Source organism: Artibeus jamaicensis, unplaced genomic scaffold (assembly GCF_021234435.1).
Source record: "Artibeus jamaicensis isolate MK-2021 breed Jamaican fruit bat unplaced genomic scaffold, CSHL_Jam_final contig_1128, whole genome shotgun sequence".
Classification (NCBI taxonomy): domain Eukaryota; kingdom Metazoa; phylum Chordata; class Mammalia; order Chiroptera; family Phyllostomidae; genus Artibeus; species Artibeus jamaicensis.
The window spans coordinates 2,647,340-2,667,122 of NW_026521220.1; the positions used below are offsets into that span (position 1 = coordinate 2,647,340).

Below are 19,783 nucleotides of genomic sequence, written 5' to 3' on the forward strand. Positions count from 1 at the left end.
CCCATGCCCCATGGTGCCTTATGGCCTCACCCTCCCCACCTCAGCCAGGCACGGCGGGCAGGACTGACCCATAAAGGTCTGTCTGGCCTTTGAGTTCAGAGCCTGCTGTCCTTGAATTTTCTGCTCTTCTCTGAGCATGGTGCCCGGCATAGGACCCTAGCAAGTGTGGCAAGGCTGAGTGATCCACACACTGCTCTGGGAGGGCAGGTGGCCCACAGGTGTTCTGGCCTCCACAGGGACACCCTGGCAGCAAGTGTTAGGGAACAGGTGAAACCAGCAGCGCTGTCCTGCTGGTTTCTGTTCAGGGGTTGCATCAGCTTCCCCACAAGCCTGGGACAGGGGCAGGCACCTTTCTGCTCTTAGAGAAGCTGCAGGGCTGAAGAGGAGGAGGCTCAAAATTTGGCCAGGCGTCCTTGCTGGGGCCGTTCCTATCTGCTCATCACCCCGACACAGGAGGCAGAATTCTTGCAGTACCACCTCCTGCCCAATTGCGAACTAGATCATGGCATAACCCTCAGCCTAAAGGGCTCTGGCTTTTGACCACAGGGGCACCTCCTTTACAAATCTTTTCATTGGCTCCGCTGTGTCCCAAGGCCACAACAGTACACAGGTTTGCCTGTTTACACATGGACAGTCCTGAACTCCATCGCACCCCTGCAGTGGCAGAGAGCCCAGCCTCTCTTCTCCCACACCTTTCCCACAGCTGCTGCTCTGTGAAGGCGCCCTCACCTGGTCCTTGCTCAAGCTCTTCAACACATACCCAAACCCTGCCCAGCGACCTACCCCTGCCCTGGACCCTCACAGCACTCCTGCATTCTCAGTCTTGCTGTGATTACTGTCCTGGTTTCAGCAGGGTCCTCAGTGGCTACAAGAGGTGGAGTTGCCTGTCCTTTCCTCCCCTAGGACGCCTGCAGAGCCTGGCAGGCAGTGGGCGTTTAGAGCCCACTGGTTCCCTAGCATCATCTCCTCACTGATGTCCTGCACATAAATGTCTTGAGCACTTGCTGTGTGAGACCAGTGACTAGGGCCTTGGGGAGAAGGTGGCCAGATGCCAGTGGCGTGTGCAGGGGATGGTCCCAGTGAATCTCCCGCTGGGTGAACAAGCACTGGTAACTTTACCCGGCAGGACCTCTGGCAGGGTCACCCAGCCGGTTTTGGGGGTGGCTGGAAACTGCTGGACTCCTTGTCCTGGCTGACACTGCTGAACGCGGGGACACCATCACGTGGACAACCCCCGGGCAGACAGCCCCGGCCGGACCCCGCCCTACCTGCTGTGTCCAACGAAGCGCTCCGCACCCTACCCGCCCAGGCTTGCATCCGCCCCCGGAAGCGCCCAGGGACTCCCCAAAGCGCCGCCGCTCGCACCGCCATCGCTGCCATCGGGGCCTCGGCGGCTGAGCTGCCCGCCGCACTGCCTGCGCCGGTCGGGTGTTCGGGTGGCTGCCAGGGCAAAGTGAGTGCGCGTGCGGGCTGCGGGGCTCCATCCGGGAAGAGATCCCACCTATTGCTGGGGTCCTTCCCAGGCTGAGAGGACTCCGGTCACGGTTAGGAGTCTCTGGACCTGGAGGGAGGGATTCGGTTGGAGGGGTGGGGAATTCGAACCCAGAAGATGGGGTCCGACCTTGGGGGGGGGGCGTCTCTGCACGGGAGTTGGGGAAGGGGAACCGGACTTGATTGAGGAAGTGTGAGCTCTGTGCCTATGCGGCAAGATCCGACGCGGGGATAGGGGTGCAGACCTGGGTGGGGTGTCCCGCTTCCTGTGGGGGATCCAAACTCCTAGGGCAGGGGCCTGTCTGTAGGGGAGGACTTTGACCTTGTGATTGGATTGCAGAAGCTTGTTCCTCATCCTGAGTGAGTCACACTTGGCTTGCAGCTGGGATCAGGCAGAACCCTGGACGTGGAGGCATAGTGGGGCCCAGGCCCAGAAGCTCGGTAATACCCCCAACAGGTTCCCTTGGGAAGGCCTTGGGGTACCCGCGGGCCTTTCCTTTCAGGGGAATGGCTGCCGCACCAGGGAGACAATGACAATAGCCCAAGACCCCTCAGGACTGGGTCCGGGTAGTGCGGCCTCGTTAAACCGCCCCAACTCCTCACCCCCCACCTCCACCCTCGCTCTGCCAAAGTAGAAAAAGGGGCAGTCACCCCAGGCCTGACTGGCTAACTTCGTGGTTTTTCCAGCCAGAGGCTTTTGTGTCCTTTGCCAGAGACTGAGCTTCCCTCTGAGGGGCATTGTGTGGGTCCTGGGAGGAAAGCAGTGTCACGGGGTCAACCCAGCCAGGTGCTGGCGGAAGCGTGAGGACAGATCTTACTCAGTAACTACTGGCAGTAGGGAAGAGAGCTTGATTTGCTCAGAGGCGACTGCGTGTTTTAAAGGGAGATTGACCCTGGCTGGTGTGGCTCAGTGGATTGAGCACCGGCCTGTGAAGCGGAGGGGCCTGTGAAGCGGAGGGTCGTTGGATCAATTCCCATTCAGGACACATGCCTGGGTTGCAGGCCAGGTCCCAGTGGAGGATATGTGAGAGGCAACCACACATTGATGTTTCTCTCCCACTCTTTCTCCTTCCCTTCCCCTTTCTCTAAAAAATAAATAAATAATTTTAAAAAAATAAATAAAAGAGAGAGAGGAGGGGGGGGTGGCTTGAGAGTCATTGAAGTGAAAAATTAAAAAGCGGAATGGGGGTGGCAGTTGGTTCATGTAATACCACCTGGGCTCACTAGCTAGCACTTCTGGAAGTGAGGTTCCTATCTCTTCGGAACTCTTCTCTGGGCTGACTCAGCCTTGCCCTGCCCCAGCTCCACCCGACTAGGTCCTGAGCTACCTGCCTGAAGGGGGATGGGCAGGGGGAGGTCCTACCATACCTGCAGGTTTGGTAAAACTGGCACATCTTGCTCCCACTGTGGTGCAGGCAGCCGGGCTAGCCTTCCTTGTCAAGAGATAGACTCATGCCTTGGCTGGGTAGTTCAGTTGGTTAGAGCATCATCTCCTCTACCAAAAGGTTGCTGGTTCCATCCCCAGTCAGGGCACATACCTAAGTCGTGGGTTCGATCCCTGGTCAAGGTGCTTAAGATAGGCAACCAATCAATGTTTCTCTTACACATCCATGTTTCTGTTTCTCTCCCTTTTTCTCTTTCTCCCTTCCTCTGTCTAAAAGCAATAAAACGTATCCTTGGGTGAGGTTAAAAAAAGAGAGACTTACCCCCTGTGCCTGGCCCGGGGACCACCTATGTCCTTGTTTGGTTACTCACTTAAAGGACAGAGATTCCGGACTATCCTAAGTGGGCGCCCATGTGGGCTGCACATAGACTGGCCCCCCCCAGCAGTGCCGTATGTTATGACCTCAGGCCAGCTGTGCCCACCTCAGTCAGGGCAGCAGCTGGCCCAGGCTGTTGGGGAAGGTGACCAGCAGGGCCCCAGGCAGAGCTGTCAGACACACACTTGCAGACACTTGTGTGTGTGAGGATTCGGTCCCAGCCAGAAGCTGTTTGTGGGAGGGTTGGGCTGATGTTCCCCTTGGGTTCTGCCCGGCCCAGGGCCCAGGCATCGGGCCCTTCCCCGGGCTGCCTCCTGACGTCTGGACTACAGCATAGGCACAGGCATGTTCTGGGGCACTTGGTGGACCTTTGGAACCTGGGGCCCCCATCAGCATAAGGGGTACCAGTGGTAGCACCACCAAACCTAGGAGAAAGCAGGTAAGCCAGGAGGGCAGGTGTGCAGTAGCCCAAGGGGCCGGGCCAGTCACAAAGCCCTGGAGCTGGCCTCCCTCCCCTGACTCCCTTCTCTTCTCCTCTGCCCCCCACCACCACCCGCCCACCCCCTACTGTGTCTCAGATGCTGGAAGGCCTACCCCTGCTGCTGACAGTTTTATTGTGCCTGGTGCTGCTGGCTCTGCTGCTCTTCCTGCGACACCACAATTTAGTACTTTTTCTATTCTGGAACGAGTGGGTCTTGCAGCCCATCAACAACTGGCTCATGGGTGACACAAAGGAGCAGCGCATCCTGCGCTACGCGCTGCAGCACGCTGTGGCGGGTGACCCGCAGAGTGTGCTGGAGGCCATCGACACCTACTGCTCGCAGAAGGAATGGGCCATGAACGTGGGTGACAAGAAAGGTGGGTGGTGGCCTGGCCAGCAGGCAGTGAATACAGGGATGGGGGGACCAGCCAGGCAGCATAGCCCCTTGACCAGAGGGGCCTGTTACCACCCCGTTTCTGGGTGTCGGGGTGTAGGGGCTTATCTGGAGCCCTGGAGGCCTCACCATCTGCCCAGCCAGGAGCAAAGGCTGTGCAGAGACCCCATGGAGAGAGACATTTGATAAACCACCCAGGAGGCCACTGTTCAGACCAGCAGCCAATATTAGAGGGACAGGGGGGGCTCCTGCAGCCCCGTGCTCACATGCCATCTCTCAGAGTGGGGGGGGGGGCTGGTGCATGGTGGCCCGAGCGTTCCTGGGTGTCCCAGTCAGGCATGGGGAGGCAAAGAACCCCTTGGGTTCTGCCCAGCTTGGGCGCGGGGCCCTTCCCTGGGCTGCCTCCTGACCTTGGTACTCCAGCATGGGCACAGGCATGTGCTGTGCTATATCCCTCAAGTCCAGCCCTGGGGACAGATGTGACAGTCACTGTCCAGCCCCCTCAGAACCCTTCAAAATGTTCAGCTCAAGGGAGCTAGGCAGACCCTGAGTGTGGCCCATGGGCAGGAAGGGATGGGGGCTTCCATGGAGGGCAGCTCTGGACTAGGACCCATAGGAGTCAGCCAGCGACCATGGAAAGAGAGGGACCAGTGTGTGGAAAGGCACAGAGGCCTAAGGGACCATGGAAGCTAGTAGGGGATTGGGGGTGTATAGTGGGACCATGGCCTTGGGGGTGGGTTGGGGGCCAGGCATTGAGTGGAGCTGTTGCTCATCCGGACTGGGAGTGGGTCTCCTCCTGCCTGTACTCATCCCCTCTTCCCACCCCCAAAGGCCTGATCTTGGATGCAGTAGTGCAAGAGCAGCGCCCCTCCACGTTGCTGGAGCTGGGGGCCTATTGCGGCTACTCGGCCGTGCGGATGGCCCGCCTGCTGCAGCCCAGCGCCCGCCTGCTCACCATCGAGATCAACCCCGACTATGCTGCCATCACGCAGCAGATGCTGGAGTTTGCAGGCCTGCAGGACAAGGTGCGACACATCCCCCAGTGGCAGATGTGGACACTGACAGGGGCCGGGCATCTGTGGGTGGGAGGCAGAGGGCCTGGGGCCTGCCCCTCGTGGTTCAAGGCCACATTTATCCTGCTGTAGCCAGGCCCACGGAGCCTCCTGGGCCAGGTTTCATGGAACCCCCGCAACTCTGTGAGGGTGTTCTTGCTGCTCGGTTCCACAGAGCAGGACACCCCTCAGAGGGAGGGGGCGGAATGGAAACTCCTCTCACCAGAACCCGAGAGACACTGTCGGTGGACACTCGCCTGGGCGCTCAGGCTGGTGGTCTCCGACCCCTTGGGCACCAGCACTGACGGAGCTTATCGTAGGTGACCGTCATCATCGGGGCGTCCCAGGACATCATCCCCCAGCTGAAGAAGAAATATGACGTGGACACGCTGGACATGGTCTTCCTAGACCACTGGAAGGACCGGTACCTGCCAGACACAATCCTCCTGGAGGTGAGCTGCGCAGCCCGACCGGGATGGGCTGGATGCTGGTACAGGGGCTGCCCGGCCGGTGGGCCTCAGCCTCTACGAGAGCCAGATGCTCCAGCCAAACCCTGCCAAGGGTGGCCCTGAAGGTCACAGGTGGCCCAAGGAACACAGAGGACTGCAGGCAGCCCTGGGGGAGCGGGGTTCTGAGCAGCCCCCGCCAGGGCAGCAGGGTGGGTGAGCCCATGGACCAGACAGTCTGATCTGAGAGCACATGGGGCAGGGGGGCAGGAGGGAAGCAGGCTGGTGGCCGCACTGGCTCTCCGTCTGCACGCTGGTGCTGGTTAGGGAAACCGGCGTCTCCTGCCCTCCTTCCTCATGAGGCCCCTTATGCAACACCCCTGTTTTCCCCACCCTGAGACTGTCCCAGCCCTTGGTGCCAGCTGCTCAACCAGCACCAAGTGGTGACCAGTGGCGCTGCCTTGTGTCAGGAGGGTGGACTGTGGGGCCCATCATGAGCTGACATATGGAACTTAATATGAATAATCACTGCCTTGTGCCTCCTGGCAGTCCAGGGGACACTCAGCAGCTCCTTGGCCCTCATGGAGGGCTTAGGATGCTCTGTCCCACCCCAGCCTCCCTGTCCACGGACCATCCTGTGACTGTCCCACATTATCTGTCCTGTGCTCCCCCATGGGCCAGTTACTCTGCCCAGTGCAGATGGACTGAGAGCACAGGAGGCATGGCTGAAGGATGGGCAGCGCCTGGAACCTGGTGGTTCTGGTGGATTCAAAAGGGCACAGGATGTTCCAGGAGCAGGCCGATTTTGGGCAGTGGGCCAGGGCTCTGTGTGGAGGGCCTCAGATGCCACATGGGGGAGGAGAGGCATGAGGACGCCCAAGCACCTGAGGATGAGGTGAGACTTGTCTCCAGGCAAGACCCCTGCTGCGCATGCGGAGAGTTGGGCGGGAGGGCTTGGTGCAGCCGGTGGGAGCCTCAGGAGCACTGGGAGGGCGCTTGGGGACTAGAATTTGGGCTGGTCACCCGTGTTGGCCAAGGCTGGCGGTCAGTGGGGAGATGACAAGGAGACACGTGGGACAGGCATGGTACAGGTATGGAAACATGCCTGGGCCGGGAAAGCTCCACCAGGCAGAGGAGTGTGAACCCGAGAATCGGGTATTAAGGGTGGAAGCCAGGTGGCCAGTCCAGTTGGACCTGTGTCACCGAGAGCATGGAGGATTCCAGCAGCTTTGGTGTGTACGATGACTACAGAAAAGCAGCAGATACAGCCTTTTAGTGACTAGGAAACTGATCGTTTTCTCCGTGCTCTTGTTCAGGGCCGGTCATTTGCTCAAAAGAGAAGTCACACGTGGGAGTGGCCATACCTAAGCGAGGGTTCTGCAGCCCCTCACCTGTGGCTCTGCAGGCTGGCTGCCCCTGCCCTCCGCTGGGAGTAAGGGGTGGCGGGAGCAGGTGGCAGTTCAAAGTTGGATGGCCACCAACTTTGAGGAGGCCTCAGCCCCTTGTCACGTAGGCATCTCTGCAGGGCTGCTTGAGGTGTGCTCACCACGTGGTAGCTGGCTTAGCTTCCCCTGAAGCCAGAGGTGAGAGAGCTAGAGACAGACCGAAGGAGCAGCACTGAGGGCTGGGTGCAGTGTGTGACTCAGTTTGGGGGCCACACCCTTTGTTAGAAGCCAGTGTGGCTAACCCAGCCCACACCCACCTCTGGGAGGCTGATGAACTGTGGACAGTTTAGAATCATCTCACACTTGCGCCCTAGACCTCTGAACAGGGTCTCCTCCTTCCGGCGAGCAGCGCAGCAGACTCGCTCAGGCTCTGCCAGCTTCCGGCCAGAGGTCTCCAGGGGGCCTGTGTCCTTGGCTGGGAGGTGCTTGGTGTCCGGAGGGGCAGTGCTAGTACCGCCGCCTTCCCCCTGATGTCCAGCTTCCTCAGGGATGGCTGGGCCCTAGCACCCTCCTAAGGTGGCCAAAGTTTTCTTCCTTTCGTGCCTTCTTTCCTGGTTAACTGGATGGTTTTGTGTCTGGTGTCTTTCAACTTGCTGATTGTCCCACCGCGGGCAGTGGCGTGCCCTGGGTCCTTCAGCAGACGCTCCGTGCAGGGAGCCCCCACTCCCAGCTCACCTGGTGCGTTCCCTGCCCCACACCCGCGCTACCCTCCAGGGGCCCCCCTTCCCAGGCTGCTCTCTATTTGGTCTTTTTAGGCAATATTGCTAGAAAGTTCTTTTTCTAAGAGAAAACACTCCATGATTCATAATGACACTTTCTGCTCAAATTCTGCCTCATGGGTTGTGCCAGCCTCGCTGAGCTCACGGTTGCATGTTTTGCAGCCCCCATCAGGAGGGCCAAGACTGCGGTAAGACTGTGTTCTGGGGCATACCCCCCTGGGGGGTGAGTTACAGCCCTGCGACTTTCGGTCACTTGGAGATGCCCCACGCAGGTGGTCCCGCCAGTAATGTCAGACCCACCTGGGGTCACCTGTGTTCGCCTTTGTTTTTCATGTTTGGGATTTTTTTTAACAGTTGCCATTAAGTAAATAAATTTAAAAAAAATTCTGTGCTTCCAAAGTCTAATCCAGGAGATGAGGCAACTTAGGGTGACTTCTGCCCTAGTCTTGCTCCCCCAAGGTAAACATTCCCTCGTAAGGCCCCTCCTTGTACTGTTTCCGGTAACTAAGCAGCCCCTCCCATAGCTCAGAGACTGGGGTTGCTGGGTGATCTAGGCTGTGTCCTGCTGCTCTTCTGCAGAGCCAAGAACTGGGAGTGGAGGCCAGCTGCCCAGGGCCCAGTCACTGATGGAATGGGGCATGTCGAACCCGGGGCTTAGGGATGTCCAAAGTGAGTCCCTGGTGGGGCAGACTTGTGGTGGGGAGATCTGCCCCTCCTCCGCCCCCCACCCAGTGCTACACACAGGCACCGGTCATTTCTTCTATCTGGAGAAGCCATATTTTCTTGGCACTGGGTGATGAGGGACCCGCTGGGCTTAGCACTGTGACCCGCATCCTGGCCCCCTTGTTACCTCTATTCACTCACCGAGCTGGCATTCAGTGAGCACCGGTTGTGTAGCATAGGCTGTTCTAGGGCCAAGGATGCAGGAGTGAACAGAGGAAGACTCTTCCTCACAGAGCTGAGGTTCTAGAGGTGGGACCTGCGCTCAGCACAGCCCTTTCCCGCAGTGATCACTGCCGGGGTGCGGGGGGAGGTGGGGGTTGCAGAGGGACCCTTGTGACCCCAGGAGCTGGTAGCAGGGGCTAACCCCATCATCAGGCCCCCATCTGGAGCCCCCACCTGGCCAGGTACATCTGTTCTGTTGGTTTGGAGCAGGCTTGCTGGGCACTCCTGACCCTTTCCCCCTCCAATCTGTCTTGCACCCTGCAGGAATGTGGCCTGCTACGGAAGGGGACGGTGTTGATGGCTGACAACGTCATCGTCCCAGGAGCACCAGACTTTCTGGAACACGTGCGTGGGAGTGGCCACTTCGAGTGCACACATTTCCCCGCCTACCTGGAGTACTCAAAGGTGATGGATGGTCTGGAGAAGGCCGTGTACACGGGCCCAGGCAGCCCAGCACGGCCTTGACTTCCTACCTGCTCTGGGTCTGGTTATGAAGGTTGTGATGGATGTGCTGCTGCAGCCCTCACTGGCCCCTCTGCGCGCAGCCGCAGGCTGTCACAAGCTGACCCACCCCAAGGGCAATCTGCTCCCCATGCAAAGTCGCTGCAGTACATCTGCAAAGTAAACACCAAATCAGGGTGGCTGGTGCCCATGACCCTGCCACTGATGCCCAGCAGCATTCCCATAGGGTTTCTTACAGGGCCAGGTCCCTGGGCACAGGAAGTGGAGGGAAGTGGGGAACCTCTGCAGACCTGGGCTGTGTACTGTCTGTCCTCTGGCTTTGCAGTCACCAGGTGGCAGCACTGCCTCAGTGACAGTGCTGTGACCAATAATACAACACACCTTTGATTCTTCTGAGTTCTTTTTAAGAATGAAATGTAACTTCACTAAAACTGGTTGACTGTTGATAATCTCATACACTAATATCATGATTAAAAATGCCAAATTGGTAGTTAAAGATCTAAATAGATATTTGGATATAAGACGTTGATTTTGTGTTTCTTTTCAACCACTGCGCTGCTCCTTCTCCCCCGGTGGCCTCCACGTCGGTGCCAAGCACACAGCACCCCCCCCCCCCCACCGCGTGCTAATGTTGCCTGTGTCCCCTGGGGGCTCCCAGCCCCGATCCGCTCCTCCAGTGGCCAGACTGAGGACACCTGCCACAGGCCCACAGGGATAGCTCCCAGCTGGGCTAAGTCCCCACCTGGAGGCCCTCTCACCTGGGGAACCAGAACAGGGCACTTGGCCACCCTTCACAGCCAGCCCTGAGCAAGCAGGTGTTGGGGGTGGGGGGCTGAGCCCTACAGCAGAGCCAGGCACGGTCTCTCCAGCACCTGGCCCCTCAGGGCCCCTGTGTGGCACTGAGTGGAAGCACCTTCCCCAGCCCCACTCAGCCTTGTTTTAGAGAGAGTGGGGGCAGGCCAGGCGGCACAGCTGGTGAGTGATGAGGTAGAGTTGGTTTGCTTCTGCTGAACCCCTCACTGCCCCCAGCCCCAACCCTGTCCCTGCAACTCCAACCCCTAGAGTGTTTGGACCTCTGGTCACCTCAGAGGCTCCCAGGGACTGCCCTCTTCTGGATGAACCCACCTCTGCCCAGAGAAGCCTCTGGCCAGGACACCACTCTGGGCCTCCGGGACCAGGTACTGCCCAGAAGCAAGCCCCCTCCTCTCTGTATGTAGAAAGGATTGAAGTGAGTCTGGGAGGACGTGCGTAGGAACACCCATGGGGGCTGAGAGCTGAGCTCCCGCTGGACCCCTGGGGCCATGTGGCCCCCCCCAACCCGCTCCCCCCCCCCCCCAACAGGGAGCAGTGATCACTGTGTGACAAGAGGTCCCGGACACGAAAGAAGTTCCTTTGTTGCTTTTTTTAATTTTTAAATTTTTTTACAAAAATGTACATGTTTACCAATACAGTCTTATTTTGGTTTTGTTTTTAATGCTTTTTGTCAGTGTTTTTCTTCTGTTTTGAAGAAGTCACAAACAGCAGGCACTGAGCGGCAGTCCCCTGCTGCTGCTGCTGCTGCTGCTGCTGCTGCTGCTGCTGCTGCTGAGCGTCCGCCCTGGAGCTCTCGGGCCGTGGGGCTCCAGCAGACAGGGTGCCGAAGCTGTACCAGGGCCAGTGCCAGTGCCACTTAGGAAGCCCCACACTGCACCAGGGTTCCACACATCCAAGGGCAGGGTGGGGGCAAGGACAGCCTGGCCCCATTTCGCTGTCTCCAATCCTTTCTTGGTGGTAAGCCCCCTGGGTGGTTGGCCCGCCACACAGGGTGGGAGTTGGAACCCAGGGGATCCCCGCTACCGTCCAGAGTCAAACTCCTGAGCCCCCTCCCGATCCAGCTGCCTGTCCCCAGGGCCAGCAGCCTGGCCCTTCTGGGGCACTGCCTATACAGGGCTACACTCTCCTATTCCTCTGGTCCCAAAGCAAAGCCAGGCCCCCTTTCCTGCTGCCTCCCTGGGGCAGCCCTGCCCTGCAGCCCCTTCAGCCTTTTCTCTCACTCACACACAGCACCATGCACACAGCACCATGTCAGTAAACAGCTAACTCTGCCTAGGGAGTTAGGAGGGAGGGAGTCGCGGGTGGGAAGGTAGGCAGGTCCAGCAAGTCCAGCCTTGGATCTGGTGCAGAGGCGCTGCTGAGCCCTGCCACCAGGGGGCTCCAAGCTCCACGCAGGCTCTGTGCAGGCTGGCCCTGGAGATCCCTTCTTCCCACGATCAGATCCCTAAGAATGAAAGGCTGGGCCCAGGCCCTGAGGAGGGAGGGGAAGGCTGAGCGGAGTGGCCCAAGGGCGGTGGGGGGCTGCCTCCACAGACTAGGCGGGTGGAAGTATATACACAGGCACTGCCGTGGGCGGTGTGGGCAGACCCTGAGGATCTCAGCACCAGGGTCAATCCCAACTTGCTGGTCTTTAGGGGCTGGGTATTTGAAGGGGTGGGGGCCATCCCTGCTCTGGTCCCATCTCCTCAGGGCCCTGACTTGGCTTGTCCTTCCCTGAAAAGGGCATTCAGGCAGCTGGGCTCCAGGTGGTAGAGCAGGGAGGGGTCCCACCAGGGAGCATGCAGGGAGAACAGAGCATGCAGCCAGCAGAGATGAACAAACTCTCTGCCCAGAGAACGGGAAACGGACAAACAACCAGAGGAGAGAACGTACCAGGCATGCAAGCTAGACCCAGGAGTCAACGGGCTGAGGCTTAGCGTCCCCCACAGCGTCCACCAGCCTGACCGTGGGCCGGCTGGGCCCTGGAGGAGCCTTCCTGCTGGGGTCAGGCTGCAGCAGATGGGCGGTGGGCAGGTGGGTGTTAGAGGCAGAACAGAGTAGGTTAGTCAGAGCTGACTGTGGGCGCTGGGCTGGTCAGTGGGGCAGGGCCCATGCTGGTGCGCAGGAGGGGAGGGCTGGGGTGGAGGGGAGCCAAGTTAATGTGGCTCACACAGATGCAGAGGGACGAGTGGATGCACCGAGGCCTGTGACCAAAGCCAGGGGGTTGGCACAGAGCAGGTGGCAGGGGCTGCCCTGGAGGTGGGACCATGAGGGGTCCTTGCCCACGCAAACAGGCAGGGTAGGGTGCAGACACACTTGCTCGGACTCCAGGGGCCCTGGGCCCTGTGCTGGGCAGGCCCTCGGTGACGTGCCCCCTCCCCCCCCAATGAGTGTGAGCTTCAAACCATCTGCGCCCACAGACTGACTCTGATGTGAGGTTCCTACAGCAGAGGGGCCTCTCTCTGGGCTCCGTCTCCCAGTGCAGCAGCCCTACAGGTGAGCCCCACTCCAGGCGGACCCCAGGGCCCAGACCACCTGCCGGAGCCCCTGTCCACTGCACACGCTGCCTCCCTGGGCACCTGCCCACAGCCACTCACTTTTAAAGGCTCCTTCTCAGAGATGTCCCCCGCAGGGGCACTGCCTCGAGCCCTCCACTCTCTCTGGTCCACAGTAGTGTATCCATCTGTGGGGGCACAAGAGGAATTCTGAGGGGCAGGCCCCACAGGGGCAGAGTTCCCTCTTGGCTCAGACAGGGGGCCCCCAGGGCAGGGTGCATCGGGAGAAGGGCACTTACCTGCCCTTCCCCAGCACCGTTCTGGAGGCCTAGGACAGGTCTTCTCATAGCCCCTCTCCGAAGCTCTCACCATCCCCTGCCTGAAGTGGCTCAGGCCTTGCAGGGGCTTATCTGCTCCCTGCTGGCAGCTCAGGCCCCTCTGGCCTCCCCTCAGTTGACTAAAGACCCTAACTGGGCAATGACCTCTCCCTGGCTTCCCCACCCCCTCACTCCCTAAGCACCCCAAACCAAATCTTTTTTCCAGCCAGTACCCGTGGGAAGGCCTTCCCAGCAACACACACACACACACACACACACACAGCAAAGCCACCCGACCCATCTCAGACACCCGCGCCCCCCCCCCCACACCGGAAAACAGGCACCTGTACTCACCTGGGCCAAGGGCCTCCATGGGTATCACGTCCCGGCTTCCTGGCTTCTCACCATCTGCAAGGCATGAGCAAGCTGCTGCCTGGCTGCAAGCAGCAGCAGGAGGACCAGGGCAGATATACCCCCCATGGCAGGGCTGGCCTCAGAGACCCTGGACGCCCCTTGTCACTAACATCTTTGTACCTTTCTCCCGAGCCACTGCCCACTGGCACCCCCCAACCCCAACTTGGCACCAATGTGGACACCATGGGTGGGGAGGGTGCAGAAGGCTGCAGACAGGGAAAGGGGCCACCCCGGGGCCATTTTTCTGTAAGAATGCGAGTTTCCCTCCTCCGGTCCTCACCGGCCTTGTTGCCATCAATGCGCTGGGTAGAGGGGCTACTCTTGAACCTCAGGGATGGGTTCTGACGCCCCCAACCCCACCTGGTACTCACCGAGGCTCTTGTCCACCAGCGGCAGAGTGCTGTCATCGAAGCCTCCAGAACTCAGTGCTGCCTTGGGCCCCTTGGCATTAGCAGCAGCCGACTAGCAAAGAGAGAGCACAAAACAGGCAGGGGTGGGGGTCAGGGGCACTGTGGCAGGGGAGCCAGCTTGGCAAAGTGAGCAAGGAAAGGCTGCGCAGGCCGCACCTGGAAGCGTGCCTTGGTCCAGCCATCCTTCTGCAGGGCACCGCGCAGCTCCTTGTAGCTCCACACCGTCTGTAGCACGTGGGACGCAGCCTTCGCCTCTCGCACTGATTGGCTGTGGCCAGGCCCAGGACCGGGTCAGTGTCCACTCCCACCCACAACGCCCCTCCCCCACACCCCTACCCACCTGGAGGCACCAAGGGCCACCAGTGCTGGCACGCCGCGGGCCTGCAGCAGCGAGCGGGCGTTGTCCAGGCTGTCTGACACGATCTCGTGGATGGTGTTGAGCACGGCCACCACCGTGTCCTCCTCCAAGTGGGCCCCGGGTCGTGCTGGAGCCTGCGCATTGCGCACGTTCCGCACCAGCTCGGCCATGGCGTAGCTCCCTGAGGGGCAGGGTCGGGTGTTAGGACACGCCTCTGCCCACCCCTGTGGGGAGAAGGGGGATTCAGGAGGGGGGAGTCCTCGCAGAAGGCTAGGCTCAGGCAGGGTGAGGAAGGCTGGAGCTCCAGAAGCCAGGGCAGAGCGATGGGGGTGAGGCCAGGCCCCTGACCACCAGCCCCTCAGCCCCTATGGCAGGACCCCCAGAGCCACCCACCAGGTTCGCATCCAGGCTCAGCCCCCAACCATGTCCTCACCAATGAGGTCCTTGTTGCGTCGGTCCAGCGAAAGGTTGCGCAAAGCGATGGCGACAGCACGCACCACCTTGTCGGTCTCAGACTGCAGCAGCTCCACCAGCACGGGCAGCCCACGCTCCTTGCGCACGGTGGCGCGAATGTACGTGGCCCACTGCGGCAGCAGAGGAGGTGCGGCACTCTCAGCAGGCAGAGTCACACCATCACACCGGAGGGACACTCTCCCACCTGAGCCCTGACCCCTCCCTTCAGCTGGACTGTCCTCCTGACAAAGCCCTGCTCCAACCACGCAACCCCACCTCCACTAGATGCCCATACACGCACCACCCTGGGCACACTGCTTGCAGCCCTAGCGCCCTGGGCCTCCCCGACCTTGGGGAGGGACAGTGTCTCCTCCCTTCCCCTCAGCCTGGGCAAAGACAAGGGCAGGCAGCCACAGGGATGCTTGGGATTCCCTTTCCGGACCCTCTCCGGCAGACATGGGCCCTCACCATCCAATTGCCAGCACTGAGGTTCTGCAGGGCACCAGCTGCAGCCTCCAGGGTGTTGAAGTTCCGGCTCTCCGTGAGGAGGGAGAGGTAGAGACGCACCACCTCGGGCTGATACAGCAGCTCAAAGCCTGGGGACAGAGCACCAGCTGCCTGTGGTCACCCAGGCTCCCCCACGTACCACCCCTCCTCCTCCTCTCAGGGCAAGAGTCACTTGGGACCCACGGATGCGTGTAGTGCAGTCGGGGAATGTTTAACAATGGCATGGCCACCCAAGAGAAAGAGTCCCACTTCACGGAGGGAAAAAGAGGCTCAGTGAAGATGCAGGGGGTTTGGGAGATGCTGTTCTTTCCCTGACCCTGCTGCCAAAGAAATGGAATTAGACCTGCTTGGCAACCAGGGCATCCAGGAGGCCTACGGGTGGAGAGAAGGTGGCAACCAGGGCCTCTCCCCTAACAGGACTCAAACTCTCTAGCAAAGAGGCCCACCCTCTGGGGAGCTAACAGAGGCTCTGCAACTGGAGGGTGGGGCCTAGCAAAAAGACCTGCCTTCCCTAGCAACAGGGCCCAGCTCCCATTTATAACTGAGGCCCTGCCCTTAGCATCAGGGCCCATCCCCCAAGAGGTCCAGGCCTGGCAGCAGCGCTTCCCTAAGGTGTTCCAGAGATTGGGGGGGGGGGGGGGGGGCTGAGCAGCTTTTGGAGGCAGCTTTTCTGCCTGTTCCTGGACATTACCTCCCTGTCCCCTCCATTCACATGCCGTCACCCCGTCTCTAGTCCTCATGCCCCATGCTCCCTCCACTCCAGCCTGGCTAGGCTTCCAATTCCCCAAACACATTGTCCCTCGGGTGTTGGCCCAGGCTGATTCCTCAGCCTGTGATGCTCCCTGACACTTCCTGTGGCTGGTCCCCTCCATTCTGCTCGGGAGCATCTGGGCTCACAGGGTGGGCTGCTGCCTGGGGTCTTTCTCTCTGACTCAGGCTGGATTCCCTTCACACAGATCAATGCCAGCACATGTGAGGGTTCCAACAGACAGAAGACTAGCAGCACAAACCACTCTGCCCCTGCATGAATTAGGGTGACCTGGCCTAGCCTCCAAACTGGACCTGACTGCACCCTCCTGCACCCAAACCCCCCGGAGCGTGCCTGAGTCCCCCTGGTTGGCACTAGAGGCCCTGATGGCCAGCCCTGCCCTTCTCTGAGGGCCTTGATCCAAAGCTGTGACCCAGCAAGTTCCTGGCCTCTCTATCCCCTGACCTGGCCTGAGGTGACCTGTGGCACTGACCCTGATTCTAAACCCTCTGCAGGGGCCCAGGGCCTAGCTGGTCTTCTGGGGAAGCCCACACCTGTGGGCCTGTTTCCCCATTGAATCCCCAAGGCCCTTTAGGCCTGCTTAGTGGCACAAAGCTTCGCTAGTTGGACTGTCTTGATCCTGGACTCCACCTCTGCCCACTCACCCTTGGCAGCCTCGGCTCTCTTGGGCAGGTCCAGTGTGTCGAAGTTTCGGTCCATCTCACCATCCTTCTTCCCTGGAACAGAAGAGCAGTGGCGGTGAGATGGACCCTGTGGGGGACAGGTGTGTGACAGAAGGGCTGGGCGCAGCACTTTCCTGCCCAGAGCCCAGAAAGCACACCCATGTCTAGAAGGAGGCTCCAAGGAGCTGGAGGAGCAGAGGTGTTCTTAGCTCAGATAGGCAGGTCGGCCCCAGGGAGGGCAGTGGTGGCAGTGGGCCTGGGGCTGTCCCAGCCTTGTCCTGGCAGCCAGGACTCATCTCCCATCAGGTGCTGAGAGCTTCACTGCAGACGTGCCCAGTGGCCTGCTTGTGGCTGCCAGGTAGGGAGTTACAGACAAAGGAGCCAAGGGCTGGCAGGGACAGGACAAGCCTGGCCACACAACGAGGTAGGGCTGAGGCAGAGCTATCGAGGACCTAGACCAGGAGAGACCCTGCGCACAGGCCAAGCCCCTCCAGCAGCACCACCTAGCACCTGTCAGCCTCGACCCGTATTCCTGTGAGTGTGCCACTTCCTCCCAGCCACCGACCCCGCCTCAGATGAAGGAGTTTCTCCTCTGGAAGGCAGCAGAGCAGTTTAGACAATCGGGGACCCCACCCTGCCTGGCCTCCGGGGGCCTTTATGTTGTCGCAGCCTGAGCCACACGTTCCATCCCACTGGAGGGACATCCCCAGGTTCTGCCCACATTGGCTCTGCTCCAGTTCTAGCTCCAGGCCCAGCCCTTCCTGGGAAGCAAAGTCTGAGGCTACAGAACAGCCTTTTGGCCTCCAAACCAACCCAGGGCTGACATTCCTGCTGTTGTCATGGAGATGGTTGCCCAGAGGAGGCCCTGGGGATGGGAGCAGGGCCTTGAGGCCGAAAGGCCCTGCCTGAGCAATCAGGGGTGGGGGGTGCCTCCCTGGTGCCCACTGCACCCGCCAGACCTGGATGGCAGGACAAACAGGGACTCACCTTGATGGAACCAGTCCTCTGGGCGGCCGGAGGAAGCACAGGAGAAAGGAGATGAGCCTGAGTGGGCAGCAGCCCCCGAGCCAGCCCAGGAAGCCTCAGCTTCCCACTGCACACCCAGGTTTGAGCGGGTGGCATGCAGAATCTCACTGCAGTTATTTTAGGGGGCTGAGTGCCCACAAGTAGTACAGGGATCAGAAAAGGCCCACACAGGTAGGACAGGTGAAGGTGGCAGAATCCACCTGGCAGCTGCAGGGCAATGTTGGAGGTGGGGGTGGTATTCAGGTGGGGTAGGGTACAGCCTCAGAGCTTCTCCAGAGCTTCAGAGGGTCTCACGTGCAACTTTGGCATTTTCCAAACTTGGGCCCATAGAACTCTCCCTGGAGCTAAGGGACTAGGTCCAGGCACCAGTCAGAACCACCACATGGGTTCTCTCCTGTCTTCCCCTGGCATCCCCACAGGATGGAGGGGTAAAGATTGGGCCTGTCGGGTGGGTACCCTGGGGTGGTGCACCCTCTTTGGCTCCCTGCTTCCCCACCTGCCCACCTGGGGGGCAGGGAGGAGTGGTTCTAAAGTGGTACCCCAGTCCACCCACACACCTTTGGCCTTCTTGCCACCGAAGCAGCCGGCGTCATCCCGCCTCCGGTGCTGGGAGCCTGCAGTACTGCCCAGGGGCCCAGGCTCGGCCTCCTGGTACCTATCGGCCCCGGGCACCTCCTTGTGCACGTGGTAGGACAGGTTCCTCATGATGCAGACGCAGTTCTCCACTGACTGTGGGGAGAAGAGAGCTGGTGGGGAACGGCCCAGCGAGCGCCGAACCTCGCAGAGGAGAGTGGCCACAGCCCGTGTGTGCTGAGCGGCCCACACAGACAAGAACCCTCAGGGAGGGGCCGAGAGAAGAACAGGGTGGAACACCCACTTCAGGTAGGACCCTGTCTGGGCTTTGTGGCAGGCCCACTCCACGGCATAGTCAATACAAGGTAGCCCATGCTGCCCAAGATGTTTGGGCCAGTTCCACTCTGGGCACCCATATAGTTCCAGCCCCCGTGGGCCCTGTTTATGCTCCATCTCCCTGACCTTCTACGGTCAGTTTCGGGACTGACCCTGCCTGGCACCTGCTGGGGCCGTCCTATCCCTCTCAGCCCACCTTGTTGTCCGTGTCCTTCCTGCCCACAGCTGACTGAAGGGCATGCAGGAGTGCGTCCACCAGCCCTTCACACTCCCGAAGTCGCCGCCGGGCTTCTGCGCCATCTGAGCTCACGTTCCTGGGTGGCCAAGAGCAAGCTCCGTGACCCCTGGCTCCCAAGAGAATGCCCCCAGTCCCCACCTGGCCTTGGGGGTTAGTTTTCCTCTGCAAAGTGGGCGCTAACACTGCCCTGTTGGGATTTTTGGCAGATAGCACCAGCCTGCAGCAGGGAAGGAAGGTGGGGCTGGCCTAACCGCTGAGTCCTGGGGAGAGGGCTCCAGCCTGGCATCTCCGTGGCTGGGGTGGGGGTGGGGGCTTTTCTGATTTCCACCTGAACTAGAAAGGGGCAGAGGTGGGTCCAGAGGCCTGAATCTGCACAGGCAACTCTGGTTCCTGCCCCAGTGGCATCTCTGGGCTCTACTTTTCCTGTGACCAGGACCCTATTGGGCCATGAGGGCATAGCTTGATGGCCAGCCAGGACTGTGGACACCCAGGACTGCCTGCAGGGCCTCCCAGGGTGTCAGAGGAGAGGTCACAGGGGTGGGGTGAGCCCTCTGAGGCAGGCTGAAGATGAGGGCCCTGGCTCCCTATTCCCTGGATGTCACCATGATGGAAGAGTGGGTTGAAGCTGGGTAGGGCATAACAGAGTGGCAGAGCTTGTCCAGAGGTGGCCCTGAGGGGTAAGTACAGCCCCGTCAGGACCCATCCTCAGGACTCAGACAGAAATTGTGACAGGGCTCTGAGCCCTGGGACTCGGGCCGCTAGCTGCCTTCCAGGTTATCTGGGACATGGGGACATGGCTATCCCAGGACAGCTGTGTGCACGGGGCTTCTGGTGGCTGGCTCCTGCCTCCTTGACCAGGAACAGCCCAGGGCAGCTGCTCAGAGGGTGCCTGAGCCAAGCCCCACCCCCACCTCAAGCAGCCTGATGTGTTCTTGAAGACAGTCGTCCACTCAGCATCCCGTGGCTTGGAGTCCTCATTGGGCTCTCGCTCCCAGCCCGAGTGGGGCACAATGACCTCGTGAGTCAGTGTCTGTAGGCCATGGTCAATGATGACCATCTTCAGGGGCTCGTAGGATGACAGGTTCCAGAGTGTGCCTGTGGGGCACCGTTGACCAGGCAGTGCTGACCATGGGCAGAGCCTCCCTATCGCCCACGTGACCCCACCCAGGACCTGCTGCACCCTCCATCGTGCCCCAGCTCGGACCAGACAGTAGCAAGTGACAAAAGCTGTCAGAGGT

General features: G+C 60.3%; 3 protein-coding genes across 12 annotated transcripts in view; 1 reads left to right on the top strand and 2 right to left on the bottom strand.

Annotated features, from left to right (window-relative positions):
- The window catches only part of TXNRD2 (thioredoxin reductase 2), a 46,701-nt gene extending 45,321 nt beyond the window's left edge, over positions 1-1,380 (bottom strand). For both annotated transcript variants that reach the window (XM_037141424.2, XM_037141416.2), the window contains exon 1: positions 1,269-1,380. In XM_037141424.2, coding sequence (XP_036997319.2) covers positions 1,269-1,380 — 112 coding nt within the window. The remainder of the gene's footprint in view (positions 1-1,268) is intronic.
- On the top strand, positions 1,363-9,718 carry COMT (catechol-O-methyltransferase). 4 transcript variants are annotated; one of them, XM_037141455.2, is made up of 6 exons: positions 1,363-1,453; positions 1,832-1,932; positions 3,830-4,109; positions 4,958-5,151; positions 5,499-5,630; positions 8,998-9,718. In XM_037141455.2, the coding sequence occupies exons 3-6, from the start codon at positions 3,830-3,832 to the stop codon at positions 9,196-9,198; spliced, it is 807 nt and encodes a 268-aa protein (XP_036997350.2). In that variant the 5' UTR covers positions 1,363-1,453; positions 1,832-1,932; the 3' UTR covers positions 9,199-9,718. The 4 variants fall into 4 exon arrangements, with proteins under 4 accessions (XP_036997350.2, XP_036997366.2, XP_036997359.2 ...); XM_037141464.2 differs by lacking the exon at positions 1,363-1,453 and adding an exon at positions 1,454-1,544; XM_037141471.2 differs by lacking the exon at positions 1,832-1,932 and having other exon boundaries at positions 1,369-1,453.
- Positions 9,719-11,295: 1,577 nt separating this feature from the next.
- Positions 11,296-19,783, bottom strand: part of ARVCF (ARVCF delta catenin family member) — a 43,637-nt gene continuing 35,149 nt past the window's right edge. For 4 of the 6 annotated variants that reach the window (XM_053664887.1, XM_037141324.2, XM_037141379.2 and 1 more), the window contains 14 exons: positions 19,457-19,640; positions 18,504-18,621; positions 17,956-18,127; positions 17,360-17,377; positions 16,355-16,426; positions 14,903-15,030; positions 14,415-14,565; positions 13,964-14,162; positions 13,780-13,891; positions 13,585-13,675; positions 13,154-13,207; positions 12,585-12,670; positions 11,881-11,997; positions 11,296-11,479 (listed from right to left, as the gene is read on the bottom strand). In XM_053664887.1, the coding sequence (XP_053520862.1) occupies positions 11,893-11,997; positions 12,585-12,670; positions 13,154-13,207; positions 13,585-13,675; positions 13,780-13,891; positions 13,964-14,162; positions 14,415-14,565; positions 14,903-15,030; positions 16,355-16,426; positions 17,360-17,377; positions 17,956-18,127; positions 18,504-18,621; positions 19,457-19,640 (1,490 nt within the window). In that variant the 3' untranslated portion in view covers positions 11,296-11,479; positions 11,881-11,892. The remainder of the gene's footprint in view (positions 11,480-11,880; positions 11,998-12,584; positions 12,671-13,153; positions 13,208-13,584; positions 13,676-13,779; positions 13,892-13,963; positions 14,163-14,414; positions 14,566-14,902; positions 15,031-16,354; positions 16,427-17,359; positions 17,378-17,955; positions 18,128-18,503; positions 18,622-19,456; positions 19,641-19,783) is intronic. The other 2 variants (XM_037141352.2, XM_037141384.2) reach the window with 1 other exon arrangement.